This window comes from Alexandromys fortis, unplaced genomic scaffold (genome assembly GCF_014885135.2).
Source record: "Alexandromys fortis isolate MF-2015 unplaced genomic scaffold, M_Fortis_MF-2015_v1.1 scaffold_23, whole genome shotgun sequence".
In the NCBI taxonomy this organism is placed as follows: Eukaryota; Metazoa; Chordata; class Mammalia; order Rodentia; family Cricetidae; genus Alexandromys; species Alexandromys fortis.
The window spans coordinates 12,687,261-12,702,227 of record NW_026067907.1 but is presented as its reverse complement, the minus strand read 5'-3'; the positions used below and the strand labels follow the sequence as shown (position 1 = coordinate 12,702,227).

Here is a 14,967-nt window from a genome sequence, read left to right as displayed (position 1 = left end):
GGCACAGGGGTTGGGCTGGGCTAGGGCGCGGCGGGCCGACGGGGCGGGCAGGGGGCGGCCGCTGTGACCTCGGGCGTCTCAAACGCCGCCCTCCGCGGCCAGCGATAGGTCCCACCCCACCTAGGCGACCTGCGGCCGGGGGCGGGGAGACGCGGCGGGGACGCGCAGCGCGGTGGTTGAACGGCCGACCGGGAGATGTGGGCTCCGAGCGGCCCGGGACCCGCGGGCTGGGACCGCCGCAGGGTGGGCGCGCGGCTGCGGGCGGCACTGGCCGGATTGCAGGAGCTTCAGGGACTGCGCGCCACGCAGCAGGCGCGCGTGCGGGGCGCCCTGGGCCTGCACCCTGCGCCCGGGCCCCGCAGCCAGGAGCTGCGGCTGGAGGCGGCGCTGGCGGCGCTGCGGGAGCAGCTGGTAAGGAGAGAACGGGACACGAGTGGCCATGGGGGCGTGTTGGGGAGCGACCGGGGTGCAGCTGCGTGGACTGAGCGAGTGGAGAGGCCCGATGCGCGGCTGCGTGGGGAGCGCGCTACGGGGTGCGTGCTGGGGAGCCGCGCGCGGAACCTGGTGTTGAATGCGCAGCGCCTCTGCGGCTGACACAGCATTGGTGCGGAGGCGCGCAAGTCGGGCTAGACGCAGGGGACCCTGGCCTCAATCCCCTAGCAGGTGCCCCGGCTGCACAGCGGGACCGTGTCCTGCAGGGCACCCTACTGGGTTCACTTGTGTCACTAGGGAGGCTTGCGGGCTGATGCCAGTCTCCAAGATTGCGTGTCACCTTCCGCTTTTAACAACAAAACAAAACCGAGTGTGCTCCAGTCTGAGGAACGTGGGAGGGGGAGATCGGTGGTGCTTTCTCAGCTACCCCCGCCCATTGAGTGCTCCTCTGTGGACCACTGGAGGCCTTCCGGGGGTAGAGCTACAACCTGCTTCTAGAAACAGCTCGAGATGCTTTGCAGTACTGCAGTGTTGTGTTGTTGTTGTTGTTTGTTTGTTTGTTTGTTTTTCGAGACAGGGTTTCTCTGTGTAGCTCTGGCTGTCCTGGAACTCGCTTTGTAGACCAGGCTGGCCTCGAACTCACAGAGATCCACCTGCCTCTGCCTCCCAAGTGCTGGGATTAAAGGTGTGCCCGACACTGCAGTATTTATAAAATAACAAAATGATGATCTCAGGTGTAGTGGAGCCTCATCCATAACTCTTAAATGGGATTTCTTGGACGGAGAAATTTGGATCTGTCCTGTTGATAGTTGGTAAAAGTCCAGGGAAACTGTTGTGTTCAGTCAGCTCAGAACCCTGTTGGATTTGTGACTAAAGAATCAGGAAGTCCAGCGTCTGAGTCACTCACCAGGACACCTGGAATCTTCCCTGGGTGTCAGAGAAGGTGGAGAGCTGGCTGAAGGTGGAACCCAGCTGGCAGCCTCCTCCAGACTGTGAGACGCTCACCTGCCCAGAGATGAACATGGCTGGTGTGGACTGGACTCTGCAAATTGCTGGACCCAGGAAAGGATCAAGGCATTACAACAGGTGCCTGTCGTTCAAAAGGCTATGCACTACGCTTCACGTGACCTCAACCAGGCAGGCACACTGCCGGTTACACGCATGACCCGTTCCCTTAAGGTTGATGATTAACTCCGCTTCAGCCGTAGACCCAATCCATGATCCCTCACACTACAATTACCAGAAGCCTTTGGAGACAGCAAACAAGCTTTGTTCACACACACACACACACACACACACACACACACACACTCCCCTCACCACTACCATCACTACCCCTCTCCGTGAGACCAGAAGGAACACACAGGCTTTGTCACGAAACTTAGTTCACAGGAAAAGAGAAAAATAGTTGAATTTGTGTGAAGTGCTTTAACCAGCACTTAGCACTTAGCACTTCGACATTTTTCTTGAGGGGGAGAGCAAGGGTACTTGTTAGATAAAGAAAATAATGTAAGGGCTGTCAGTTAAACCCAGCAGGATCTAGATAGCTCACTGCCCTCCCGCTGGCTCACCTGGCCCTCAGTCAGTGTTCAGGTGTGAAAACCTGAAGCGTCCAGGAGCCCCCCACCCCCACCCCTACAGTTATTCTGCGGGGATTCTCAAGTAGGGATGGGTTTAGCCATTTCTAGGGATTCAAGAGATGGGCTACGCCCTGCTAATTGCAGTGTCAAAAGTCACAAAGGGAACTCTGCAGCAGCTGCTTAGGAGAGTTTTTTTCCTTAGATAAATCAGTGACTCGTGATGAACTGGGGCCAAAAACAAACAAACAAAACCAGAGGTGATTTCAGCACTTAATCCTCCTTATTCCAGACTTCTTTGCTGATGAAATCCCAAGCCCTCTGACCCCACAGTCTGCTTCAGGTGGCCCTTTAGGCTGCCCCATGAGTGTCTTCACAGGGGCTTGTCTCAGGAAATGGCTAGCGTTTTTTACTGGAGTAAGTGGGCTTAGGGAGAATAGCGCCCTCTTGGCTTGGCACTATGCCAAGAAGCTGTAACATTCTATCATGCCTCGGCTACATCCAGAAGAGGTGTCCTGGGACAGCCCGACAGCCCGACCCGTATGAAGACCATCCTGCAGGGGTGACGGGTCGCGACTTGTTCTAAAAGTGACAACATGCGGCAGCTCAGGCGGTGACACCACAGGAGCAAGCCACACCGATTCCGTAACCGTCAGTGGTGTTTTCCTTGGCCCGAGCAGCTTGCTTGATGAACACACAGGGGGCAGATGGAGGTCAGATGAGAAGCAGATGAGGCCAAGAACAAGGAGGACCTGACAGACTTCTCCAGGGTCACTGTCAGTCTCCCCCGTGAGCCAGCGCTCCGGCCCTTCACTATTGATGGATGCGCTGTGAAGTTTGCAGGAGGCGGTCGGGGGTAATTCATGCATCACGCGTTTTCTGTGCTCACTATTAGCATTCCGAGAGAGGAAGGAAGTGTCTTAGATACCATCTCAACATCCTGAACTTTTTATCCTCCAAATATATTACAAAGATTTTTTTTTAATGCTGAGGTTGCAGGGCAGAACCGTCCATGGGGGAAGGTGGAACTCATTCAGATCCAGTTCTGTGCAATGGTGTGGGGCTTTTAAAGGAATCTGCCTTTCAGGGGAACCATGGAATGGCAGGACTCGGGCATTTGGTGACCGCCAGACTTAGCTGCTGAAGGTACAAGGTCCTACCCCTTAGCCTTACATAGCAAGAGCCCAGGATTTGCAGGTGTGCTGGGTGTGGTTAGTTCTCCCTTGCACGAGGCCTCTGACCCCTGACCCTGCTTTGGGGGATTCTGACCCAAGTGGCCCAGAACATCCCTGGCATCAGCATGAGGCTTGTAGACCGTAGGCAGGCTTGGTCCTGGGCAGAGTGCCACAGTCTGGCTCTGTAGCCAGCCGTGCTCCCTCCTGCTCACAGTGGCTTTGACCCTGAAGTTCAGCCTAAGGAACAGTGATGAAAACTTGAAGTAGGGGTAGAGGAGGCATTAATTAGGGGCTATCAATCCCTATGGTGAGCTCACAGCAGAGCCCAAGGCCCCTAAAAACTCTGGGGTCTTGAGACCTTAACCATTAACCAGAAACTAGCTGCCTAGGCTGTCTGGACAGATGTTATCTGCAGAGCAGCTGGTCCCAACCTTCAGAAGAGGGCCACCAGCCAGACCTCTGAAGAAGGGAAGTTGAGAGAAACAGAGGCTGTCACTCACTGGACTGGACCTGGCAGAAGTGCTTGGTGTCTGTGGGCCGTATGCGTCAGGGTAGGACAAAGAAAAATCTTTTACAGGAAAAATCCGTGCCAGCCCTTTGATGGGCCTGGTGTTGGTTTCTGGGGGTTAGAAAGAGCATGCCTGTGTCTCCTTCCTGCTTGTCTGGGAGTTTGTGATGGGAGCAGGTTCAGGGAAGTTTCATTCACTTGTGACATGAGCTGCTATAGGAGATACTGTTGCCCCCAGACACCCTCAGACCCTGGGTTAGTAGAGTTAGGATCAGAGCCTGGGACCTAGCAGTCCTAAAAAGCCAGCTGTGCCACCCACAAGTCGTAATGAGACGCTGAGATGGGACATTTATTCTGTATGTCCGCATGAAGAAGAGAGACAAACGAAAAGGCCCAATGACACCCCAAGTTCATCTTTGGGGCACTCCTTTAGATTTAAAAAGAGGTAAGAGATGAGCAGTCCTGATCAGAGTGTGACTCCCCTGTCCTTGTCTCAGATGCCGCCGGGAAGGTGGTAGGTGAATTGTCAGAACTGGGGGAATTTCTTCTCGCGAGACAAGCTCTGGCTCCAGCTGGTCCCTGCTTAAGATGAGATTCTAGGGAAATTCCAATTTCTTAGTGCCCATTGTCTCTTCAGAAAATCTTCTTTCCTGTGGGGGCGAGAGCACCCGGAGGTGGCTCCCACCCCCACCCCGTCAGCTCCTGCAGGGGAAGGCTGAGCCTGCTGAGATTGAATCCCACTCAGCTCACGCTGACCCTTTGCGAAAGCACTTGTTCTGCTGAACAGGAAGTCATTACTGCCGGCATCTGCTGCCGGTGATTTCCCACGCTGCTGAGATTTCTGATGTAGCTCCCCACTAGGAAAGTCATGGTCACGCTCTTCCACAGATGAGCCGTGTCCCTCTTTGTTTGCCTTAAACCTGCTTGTTAATTAGAGGGAAAATATGTATGCCGCCAGCCCAGACATCAGGAAACTGCACGGTTGAAAGAAATCAGTTCTTACCAAACACTCGGTATTGATTAGTTTATGTATGAGCAAGCAGAACTCAACCCACTTTGTGTGGGCTTCACAGTGTGTATGTGTGTGTCTGTGTCTGTGCGTGTGCGCATGTTTATGTGTGTGTCTGTGTGTGCGCACGCGTGTGTGTGCATGTGTGTGTGTGTGTACCTGTGTGTGCACGCGCACGGCTATAGACCTGAGGACCATGGTATAAAGAAGTCCATCCTCTGGGGACAGTCTTGCACATATGGCTCGCCAAGCTTTCCAAGTGAAGCTGGGGTCTCCTATCAAAATGCCCACTCCCAGGTACCATAGGCCATGGAGGTGCTGTGTGAAGAACTATCTTCAGTCCTGCTAGACTGTGTGCATGTGTTTGTACATGTGTGCGTGTACACACGCACATGCCAAGGGGAGACAAGTCCTTCGCTGTATATTCCAGCAGACCCAGGGAGTTGCTTCCCACTAGTTAACATGAGTTCGGAGCTGGAGTCTGGGAGCCTTCCACAGTGGCCCTGTTTCCACCTTGGACCTGGTTTAGATCTCTGCATTCACGTCAGTTTTATTCTCTCTCCTTCTTCACCTCCCAGTCACGGTTGAGGCGGCAGGATGCAGGCCTGAAGACTCACCTGGACCAGCTGGACCAGCAGATAAGTGAGCTGCAGCTGGATGTGAGCAGGTCGTCCTGTGAGGCCCTGGACAGTGACAGCAGGCCCAGCTCAGGTATGGCTGATGGTGGCTGCCACCCCTCACAGACTTAATGCTGTGGACAGTGCCCGCTGCAGCCTGTGTCCTCCTCTGATCTGACACTTGGGAGGTCCCCTGAGCAGCCTGGGAAGTGGATGTGACTAAAGACATAAAAAGCTATAAACACACTGAAAAAAATACAAATATAATAAACATATGAAGTTTAAATATAATATATAGCTTAAGAGTTTGCGTACAGTAGAGTTTCTACAGCAGCTTACACATATGTAAACTACCAGCTGTATTAAATACCCCAGGAGCTCCTAAACCATGCTGTGGATCACCTAAGTCATTTACATCAGTTTGACCGGCCCCTCCCTCCTGTGCGCCATCCCAGACCTCCTCAGAGAAGGTCATTGTTGGCAGTCTTTGCTGGCTTTTGTGACTGTGGTCACCTTTGCTTTCTCAATATGCTGCAGGTGAAACTTGGCAACAGGGACCCCTGTGTCTGGGTTACAGTGGTCACAGGTATCTGTGACGGCAAGCCTGGGGTGTGTGGAGTCCCCGTGGCACTCTTGGTACTTAGCTTTTGCAGTCTAACCTGGGATGTGCTACCCGAGCAGTCCCTGGGACTGGGGACTCCCGGGAAGGAAATGCCCCCCCATGCAGTTGTGTGTTAAAGAAAGGAGATGTCTGTAGCAAAGGAAGCTCTCCTTCTGAGCATAGCTATAGGGGTGAGGTGAGGTAGGGTCAGTTGTTCCCATAGCCACTCACAAGGTTACCAGCAAGATTCTAGAACATTCTCATTGTGGACCTGTCTCCACAGGCATTCCTAGCAGCCCCTCAGCACTCTCTGTGCCAGTAAAAGCAAGAGAAAAGGGGTCTAAGTCTTAGGGTAGAGCCCACTGGCCAGGGGCGCACTGACCACTGTGTCTGCTCTGTCTAGGCTTCTACGAGCTGAGTGACGCTGGGTCCTGCTCCCTGTCCACCTCATGTGCCTCTGTTTGCAGTGACCGCCTGTCCCCCTCACTGGGCAGCTGGCTGCCTGTGTTTCATCCCTCTAAGTCCAGGTCTGGCATGGGGGACTGGCGACCCCGCTCTGCGGATGAGACCACTGTCCCTGCATGGAGCCCACAGCCCGGTGGAGAAGATAGCAGGTTCCCGCATGGTGCAGAGGACACAGGCCGGCCGAGGGGCATGTTCCGGCCTAGACCGGTGTCTACAGGTGAGAGAGAGGGGCCGGAAAGAGCGGGAGTGTCATTTGGGTGAGAAGGATAGCAGATGATGGTACCTGGGCTCAGTAGGGAAGAGGCTGACCCCACATGGATGGAGCAAGTGTGTGTGTGTGTGTGTGTGTGTTTCTTCTTTTAAATGAACATCGAGAAACTCCAAAGAAGCATTCAGATCATGTGACATGCCACATTTAGAGTAAGAATCGAGGCACAAGCACCTTCCATGTTTGCCCAAGAGAAAAAGATGTCACTTGGACACACACACACCCCTGGGCTCTGTGCCAGCCTTGGTCTCTGTGCCAAGTCTCCAGTTTCACTCCCAGGCTGTGGATGCTGGAGCAGTTCCGGCCGTGACTGTCCCGTGTATGGCTGGACACGTTTCTCCTGGGTAGCCTCCCAGCTGTGGTTAAGGGGAGGCACCGAGATGATGCTTTCTTCTCCTCACTGAAGCTCAGGGACCGGTACACACTGTCGGAGCCCATAAGGCCTGAGCCTCCATATGCGCCTACGGGAAACAGGGACTTGGCATCTGTCTGTGTTGATGTGCTTTTCATGGTCTCGTTCCCAGGTGATCTTGAGAGAGTCCTCCCAGACGACCTGGGGCTTCAGAGAGCTGGTGCTGATGCTGCACCCCCATCCCTCCTCTGCCAGGGGATAGAGGTCCCAGCCCACACACTGGACCCCAAGTACCAGCGTGATCTGGTGGCCAGGGGTGGCCAGGAGGTATACCCGTATCCCAGCCCCCTCCATGCAGTGGCTCTCCAGAGCCCGCTCTTTGCTCTGCCTAAGGAAGCGCCACATCTTGACATTCACTCGCCTCCTCCGGAGCCTCCTCTGGTCCCTGTTGATCAGAACAGGACTCAGGCTGGGCCGATCCGTGAGCTGGGCTCCGCCGAAGCCTACATCCACAGGCTGTTGCGTCTGCGGGGCCAAGATCTCCCTCTGAGGGATGAGCTGCAGGAGCAGGGAGGGGACACGGCTCCTTTCCCACGGAAGCCGTGTGGCCCGAGGTCAGACAGTGGAGGTCAGCTCGAGAAGCTGGCCTACGGAATGGACAGGGGAGGAGTGAAACCAAGTAGGGATGCTGCCAAGGACAGCCTCAAGCAACAGGGGCCTGTGTCCCTTGTGGATACTGAGCCCCTCAGCAGCCCCCTGCAGGAGGAAAGCACCTGTTGGAATCCCCGTGTCCACAGAGACAATTCTGTAGGTTTCTCTCTCTGCTCCCAGGCCCAGCAGCCCTGCATTGACTATGGCCAAGGACAAGCCCTGTCACCGTCCAGGGTACTGGGCCCTGAGAGCCCCCCTCTGGACCCAGGGCCCTTTGCTTACTCTTCTTACACCACTGGTGAAACCTCCCCAATGAGGCTGAGGATGGGATCTCCCCAAAGCAATGCGGTGAAGGTCAGAAGAAGAATCAGTGATAAAGTGCCCAGGCTGGGGAAGCAGCTTCCACCACAACCCGAGAGACAGCAGGGCACCCATGCCGCTGCCTTGACTCCAGAATGGGGCCCCTCATGCAGGCCCCAGCAGGGAGGGCTCAGCAGGGGCCCCACACTGGCCAGAGAGCCTCCTGGACGCTCCTGCTCTGAGTCAACACTATACCCTGTTCCCTTCTTTGTCCCCCTAGTTGTGGCCCAGCAGGAAAGTTACCCAGCATCCCAAGTTCTGTTCCCAATGGAGGCATCCCCCCTCACCTCGGCAGCCAGGAGGAAGCAGCGCAAGTGGCAGTCTACGACGGAGATCTCAGCCAAAGCCTGCTCGGTCAGCCATCCTGGGCCCAGCTTGGGGCCCCTTAAGTCTCCAGCCAGGAGAGGAGGTGGTCCCCAGGTCCAGAGCAGGCCGGCCCTTGCCCGTCAGGATGCCTGTGTGAGGAGCGAGTCCGACCCCTCCGAGCACTCGGCAGAGTGTGCCTCGCTGTTCCACTCCACCATTGCCGAAACCAGCGAGGATGAGGAGGCCAGTGACCACACTGCCAACCGCTTCGGGGACGAGTCTAGTAGCAACGATTCGGAAAGCTGTGTCCAGAGTAGCCGCAGTGGCCTGGGAAGAGGCAATGCACAGGTTGGACAGAGGGAGCGGGCGTGGCCTCGGGTGCCGCCCCAGCAGTCCCCACGAGTCCCAGGAAGCTCCAGGCCACCGCTTCCCCCTGTGCCCAAACTGTGCCGCATCAAGGCCTCCAAGGCCCTGAAGAAGAAGATCCGCAGGTTCCAGCCAGCAGCCTTGAAGGTCATGACCATGGTGTGATGCCAGTGTTTTAAGCCTAAGACCCCAGGACGCTCAAGGCCCTCCTTCCACACCGTTTGATGAGCAGACTGAGGGTACCACACCTTCGGCTTGCTTAGGTTTCTCGGTCGCCCTCACTGTGGTTGTGAGTTCTCTCGGGTGAGTTTCCATCCAGCCGTTTTGATTGCATGATCCCAGCTGCAGCTCTGCCCCCCATCATGCTCTGGCTGGTGTGTGGGGAGAGGTCTCTGAGAAGGCATTCCTGCCCAGAGACGGCTTAGGTGCGTCACATCCTCTTCAGGGGACCAGATTTGAATTCAGCTCCACACTACACTCATGATAAATGCCTGCACGATGCTGATGCCGTACCAAAAAAAAAAGAACTACATTCCCCTTCTGCAGCCGCTGTCCTGTCTGTCTGCCTTCCTAACATGGGATGTGCACGGACCCGAGGGAGGAAAGACTTTTTGAGAGTAAAGCCTAAATTCTGGATTCAACACAGGTGAATTGAGTAGGAAAAAAAATTTGGAAAATAATTTTTTCACTTTTTTTGTCTTTTGTTAAAAAAAAAAAAGTCTACTTTCGAAGGATGAGGATGATAAGTTTTCACCTCAGCTGTTCAGAGCCGTCCGTACTCACGAGGCAGCCTTCTGGGCCCAACACGTTGCCCTGGAGGGGATTTGGGGGTGCATCTCACGGGTGCCTGCCCTTCCCCTGCACACTTCACAGAAGCCTTGAAAACAAGGAGACAGAAAGAAGGTCTGAAAATGCTGGGGCAATAAAGTGTCACACTTGAGCTAATATTTTCTGTCGCAAGAGCTGTGTACAGGGCAAAAGGTGAAGAGACTTCATTGATTAAAGTTTAGAACAGACATCCGCCTCCCTCGGAAGGGGGAGGGGGAGAATGGGAATGAATGCTTTGGGGGTTTCTAAGTGAAAGAAAGCAAAGGGCTTTTGGTGCCACCCACTCCAACCTGCAAATATTCCAAACGGGCCACGAGAACAATCTCTGAAAAGCAAACATTCCAGTATCCGCCTTGACTTCCCGCCTGCACCTCCTGGGATTGCTCAGGCCAAGGCTTCTGTCTCCCTTCTGATTTCACGAAGTTTAAAGGAACATTAAAAGCCAGTCATGACCCGGTGTTTTATTGTAAAAGGTAGTTTTTCTATCGCTGTAACAAAATGCCTGGCAATCTTAAGGAAGGAAGGTGTGTTTTGGCTCACGGCCTTGAGAGGGTGCAATCAATCACACAAAACGTGTGGCATGGTTCACACCGTGGTAGCCCAGGAAGCAGAGAATGTGATGGGACGTGGCCCGAGGTGATATACCCCTGAGGACCAGCCTCCAGTGGCTCAACTTCTCCATCCAGGACTCGCCTACAAAAGTTTTCAGTCTCCCCAGATATCACCACCAGCAGGGGATCAAGTGTGAGAAACATTTCAGATTCACACCATAGCCTTCTGCCCGGGGCCCTGAAGTCTTCTCACAAAGTACATCGTGTCCACTTCCAAAAAGTCCCCACAGCCTTAGTGGTTCCAGCGTCGTTCAAATGTCTTGAGTCCAGAGAATCATGGCAATCTCTTAGCTGTGAGTCTCAGAAAAGTGAGATACACACAGTACATAGCACTGGCTGTGTGGCTAACGTGATCTGCCTCATTGCCTCATTCCTGAGGTCACCAATGAGAGCTACTCAGAGTCCTGATGAAGCTGTCTGGGGTCCTGCCCAGACCTAAACCTGCATCCCTGCTGCTTTTTCTGGAGATGGCATAAGCTCCATGCTTTTGCTGGACATAGTCTCTGTCTGAAGCTATGCAGTTGGGGCTCAAGTGTACCCCCATGAAATAGATGCACTTGGGCCTATCTACACAACTGTACAAGCAAATCAGGAAAGCCATACAGCTACACAATCTGCTTTCAGCTCTCTCTGTGCCCCAGCTCTGTGTGTGTGTTGTGTGTGTGTGTGTGTGTGTGTGTGTGTGTATGTGTATAGATGGACATTTCTGCCCCACCAGGTCTGCAGCTCTTTGGTCCCAAAGAAACACACAGAGGCTTATTTAATTATAAATTGTTTGGTCTATTAGCTCAGGCTTATTATTAACTAGCTCTTACAACTTAAATTAACCCATAGTTTTTGTTCATGTTTAGCCACGTGGCTTGGTGCATTTTCTCAGTAAGGCATTCTCATCTTGCTGCCTCTGCATCTGGCTGGTGACTCACTCTCTGCCTCTCCTCTTCCCAGAAATCTCTTGGTCTGGTTGCCATGCCTATACTTCCTGCCTGGCTACTGACCATTCAGCATTTTATTTAACTATTTTACAATGTACAAGAGCATTATCCCACTGCATGTGTGTGTCCATCCCCTTTTTCTCTCTCTTTGTCATTTGTCTCATTGCAAATAAATAAGTAAATAAATAAACGAACAAGTCTCCAGTCAGATTTGTGAAAACCCAACAGGAACCGTTCAGCTTACAAATGAGGTTCAACTCCTAAACAGTGCTGGCCCGGGGACCTCACTACTGAGTAACAGGTGGGGACTCTGGGTGAAAATGATCAAGATTCCCTCTGAAAACAGACCTGGATCCCGGGGGCCAGAGCCTGGTGGGTGGTAAGGGCTGAATTTCTGGAGGGACAGGTTCTGGGTAAGGCTACTACTGCAGGACTCTGGACACGGTTGTGATTTAGAGGACAGTGCTCAGGTAGTCAGAGAAGCCGCTGAATTTCCTGGAAGCCCCTGACTAGAAACCGGCCACACAAAGACCCTGCTTCTCTCAAGCCCACCTCTGCCTGTCTGGCTGGAACCCAGACATACATTTTGATTTTCCAGAGTCAGAAACTCATTCCATGTCTCTGCTTTCATTTGCTCTGAAGGCAGGGTTGGGACGGGTGGACACAATGTGGGAGATTCCACCAGGGTCCTCTGGGCCTTCTGAGCCACATCCTGTGGCTCAGGCAAGGACAATTTCCCCACCGGAAGAACTCGCTTTCTTTAAAAGGGGAAGCGAGTGGTGCTATAGGGCAGAATGAGCAGCAGGCTGATAATGTCAGAGCGGTGGCCTCTCTGGATCAGCAGAGTGACCCCACCCACACTTCTGGTGCTGTTCCCAGGGTGAGGAGCCCCCCCAAAGTGCTCAGGATGGGAGGAGTAGACAGTCTGAGCACGCAGGCAGTGGGGAGCATCGTGACATACAGAGGCAGCGGAACTGGGATGCAGAGCCTCTTGGAAGCAGTTACAATGGCCACTGCAGAGCTCACATTGAAGAGGCTCAACCAGCTCCATGGCAAATCACTCAGCTTCCTCGGGCAGAATGCACGGATCTCACCTGAGACAGAGAGGGATAGTTTATTCCATAGCCAAACATGAGCATTGCCCCAGAGCTCAGATTCCGGTTACCCAAGCACCACATCCTAAAGCAGCAACAGGTTTTTTTTAAATTTTTTTATTTTTTTATGGTTTATTTAACTTTATTTCATTTGCATTGGTGAAGATGCAACTGCATCTTCAGACAGTTGTAAGCTGCCATGTGGGTGCTGGAAATTGAACCCAGATCCTCTGGTAGAGTGGTACTCTTAACCACTGAGCCATCTCTCCAGCCCCTAGCTCTTACATTTAAATTAACCCATTTCTATTAATCTGAGTATTGCCACGTGGCTGTGGCATTACTGATCTGCTGGCATGTTGTTCCTTGGGCAGCTGGATGGCATCTCTCTTAAGTCTGCCCTTTTTCTCCTGTATCTCTGCTTGGATTTCTCACCTGGCTCTATCCTGACTTGCCATAGGACAAAGCAGCTTTATTTATCAACCAATAAGAGCAGAACATATTCACAGCATACAGAAAGACATCGCATCAACTCACACTTCCCAGAGCTGCATCCTAGTGAGTGTGAGGACAGGTGATGCCAGAATGTGCAGGAAGAACATCAAGAGGACGGTGACTCTCAAGAGCCCAGAAAGGGCTTTCTCCAATGGGAAAGCTCGGGCTGTTTTGCAAAAATAACTCCAAAGCAATGAGGGTCAAGCTAGAGTGTCCCAAGTAGGAAAAATTATTGCTTGCCGTGTCCAACCCAGGAGCTGCACCATCATTTGTCCTGAGGGAAGGTGACTCCAATGGCCTTCCTCGCCTCCTCAAGAATTTCAGCCAAGAGCTCACTCTCTGCCAGAGGAACTATGGGACTTTCCTTAAGACCTTTACGCAGGCACTCGCAGACGTGGTTCGCTTCATAACTCATGCATGATCCATTTAAAAAATTGTAGTTTTTCCCAAGGGCAGGCGGAGGGAACTCTTTACGCTCACCATTCACTACCAACTCCGTTGGGCACCACGTTTTGCAAATCTGGGCCATGCCCTTGGTGCCAATCACGTATGCTTTGTTGGGGAGGTTGGAGGTGATGCTACAGGTGGAGCTGCCGTGGACCCTCCCGGCTACTGAAGTAGCACACTAACGGTGTCGTCCACACCTGTTTCACCTTCCCACGGCTGAAACCTTCTCGGGCTTCTGCACACCAAAGACCATAGAGAGGAACTGCACGCAGTAGATGCCTAGGTCCAGCAGGCTGCCGCCGGCCTGGCTCCAGTCTGTGGATGGGGGTAAATGGCTCAATTCTGCCCCAAATTCTGCCCGGGCCACTCGTAGGTCCCCGACAGTTCCTTGGGCCAAAACTTCCCGCAGAGCCTCCATAGCAGGAAAAAAACCGGCTCCAGATGGCCTGCAAACCAGAGAGGGGAGCCCAGGGATAAGGAGGCTTCAGAACTCAGGAGGTAATCAGTCACATCTCAGCAGCAACGTTTTTATGCAATTTTTACATCAGCAGAACAGAGAAAAGTAATAAATCAAGGCACTTTTAAAGTAAAGACATCAGTAGCTGGGTTAAAGCAAAAGCATCTCTGGCATAACCTCGGATGTCACCTGACGGCATCCTTAGCTTTGAGGTTGGTGAAATCTAAGGGGTCCGTTTGTGCATTCCGAAAGGATTTACCTAATAGCCACAAAGATGGCAGGCCACCTGCAGAAGTGGGCAATAATGGCTGTTTGGAGGACTTAAGATAACTCAAGATAATTCGTCCCCTGGCCTATAAATTCCATCCCTCCACGGCCACTGACGTTCTAATCAGTCAATCAGCCTTCTAGAATGTTTAACGTAGGTGTGGCTTTTTTTCTAAGAGCATCAGGTCACATATTTCAGGGTAATTTTCTTTCAGACAGACGTATCTATTCCTGGGAGGGCAGAGCAGGAGCCCCCTGGGCAGTGCGGCTGTGATGTGGGACTCACAGGCGCCTGGTGGCAGTGGCCGGTGGATGAGCACCCCCCAGAGGGTACAGGGCAGTCCAGCTGACGCTTCTACCACAGCCTCCTTAGAAACTTTGGATAAGTTCTAGCGTGTTTGAATTCAAAAGCATCTTAGAAAAAAGAAAGCCAAACTAACGCAGAAATTAAGTATATGTTATTATAATTAGTAAAGAAATTAAATACACTGTTAGCAAAAGTACCCAGCTCTCTTTAATGAATTGTAACATTTGAGAAAATAGGCTTAGGCCAGGCATGGTGGTGAAAGCACTGGGGTGCAGAGGCAGGAGGATGTCTGTGAGTTCAAGACCAATCTGATCTACACGAAGGTAGATGGGTATCAACACGGTTTTATGAGGAAATGGGTCATATCCCACGACGGCAGCAAGGGTACTGATGGCCACACTGGCTTCTGAGGAAAGGGTATACTTCTCAGTGATCTGCAGCTTTGGGGTGGGCTGGAGAGAACTTTGGGTAACAAATAGCATCCCGCTCCTCAAAGAAGAGCTTAGCCTGCAAATCCAGCCTCCCTCTGTCGCCTAAGAGCAGAGCCAGGAGAAAAGAGGTGCCTGTGAGCAGCAGCCAACAGCGGGGTCCCTCTACCTGACACCCCAACATCTGGACTTCTAGGGCAGAACGTCAAAGTAGGCAATCCAGACAAGTGACCATCCAGAGCAAAGCAATAGCAACTGGAATAGAGAAATGAACGTAAAATAGCCAGGTTCTGTGATGCATCCCACTTTCCCAGAAGCCTGACTGTATCGTACGTGGGATTCAGGCAGTATCCTCAGAAGAATGGCCTCTTTCCAGGCCAGTGCCTCCCTACCTCATCCCCTGGGGAAGTACTGAGA

At 52.8% G+C, this 14,967-nt stretch overlaps 1 protein-coding gene and 1 pseudogene across 1 annotated transcript; one reads left to right on the top strand and one right to left on the bottom strand.

The window, feature by feature from the left end:
• Positions 1-146: 146 nt before the first annotated feature.
• Dact2 (dishevelled binding antagonist of beta catenin 2) lies at positions 147-9,214 on the top strand. The gene is made up of 4 exons (XM_050136014.1): positions 147-411; positions 5,280-5,412; positions 6,323-6,601; positions 7,177-9,214. The coding sequence occupies exons 1-4, from the start codon at positions 196-198 to the stop codon at positions 8,850-8,852; spliced, it is 2,304 nt and encodes a 767-aa protein (XP_049991971.1). The 5' UTR covers positions 147-195; the 3' UTR covers positions 8,853-9,214.
• Positions 9,215-12,324: 3,110 nt separating this feature from the next.
• LOC126497769 (trans-1,2-dihydrobenzene-1,2-diol dehydrogenase-like) lies at positions 12,325-14,604 on the bottom strand (annotated as a pseudogene).
• Between the last annotated feature and the right edge of the window lie 363 nt (positions 14,605-14,967).

Coding starts and splice junctions, on each gene's coding strand:
- Dact2 (XM_050136014.1), top strand. CDS start 196: ATGTGGGCTCCGAGCGGCCCGGGACCCGCGGGCTGGGACCGCCGCAGG. Junction 5,413..6,322: donor TGACAGCAGGCCCAGCTCAG/GTATGGCTGATG, acceptor TGCTCTGTCTAG/GCTTCTACGAGCTGAGTGAC. Junction 6,602..7,176: donor GCCTAGACCGGTGTCTACAG/GTGAGAGAGAGG, acceptor TCTCGTTCCCAG/GTGATCTTGAGAGAGTCCTC.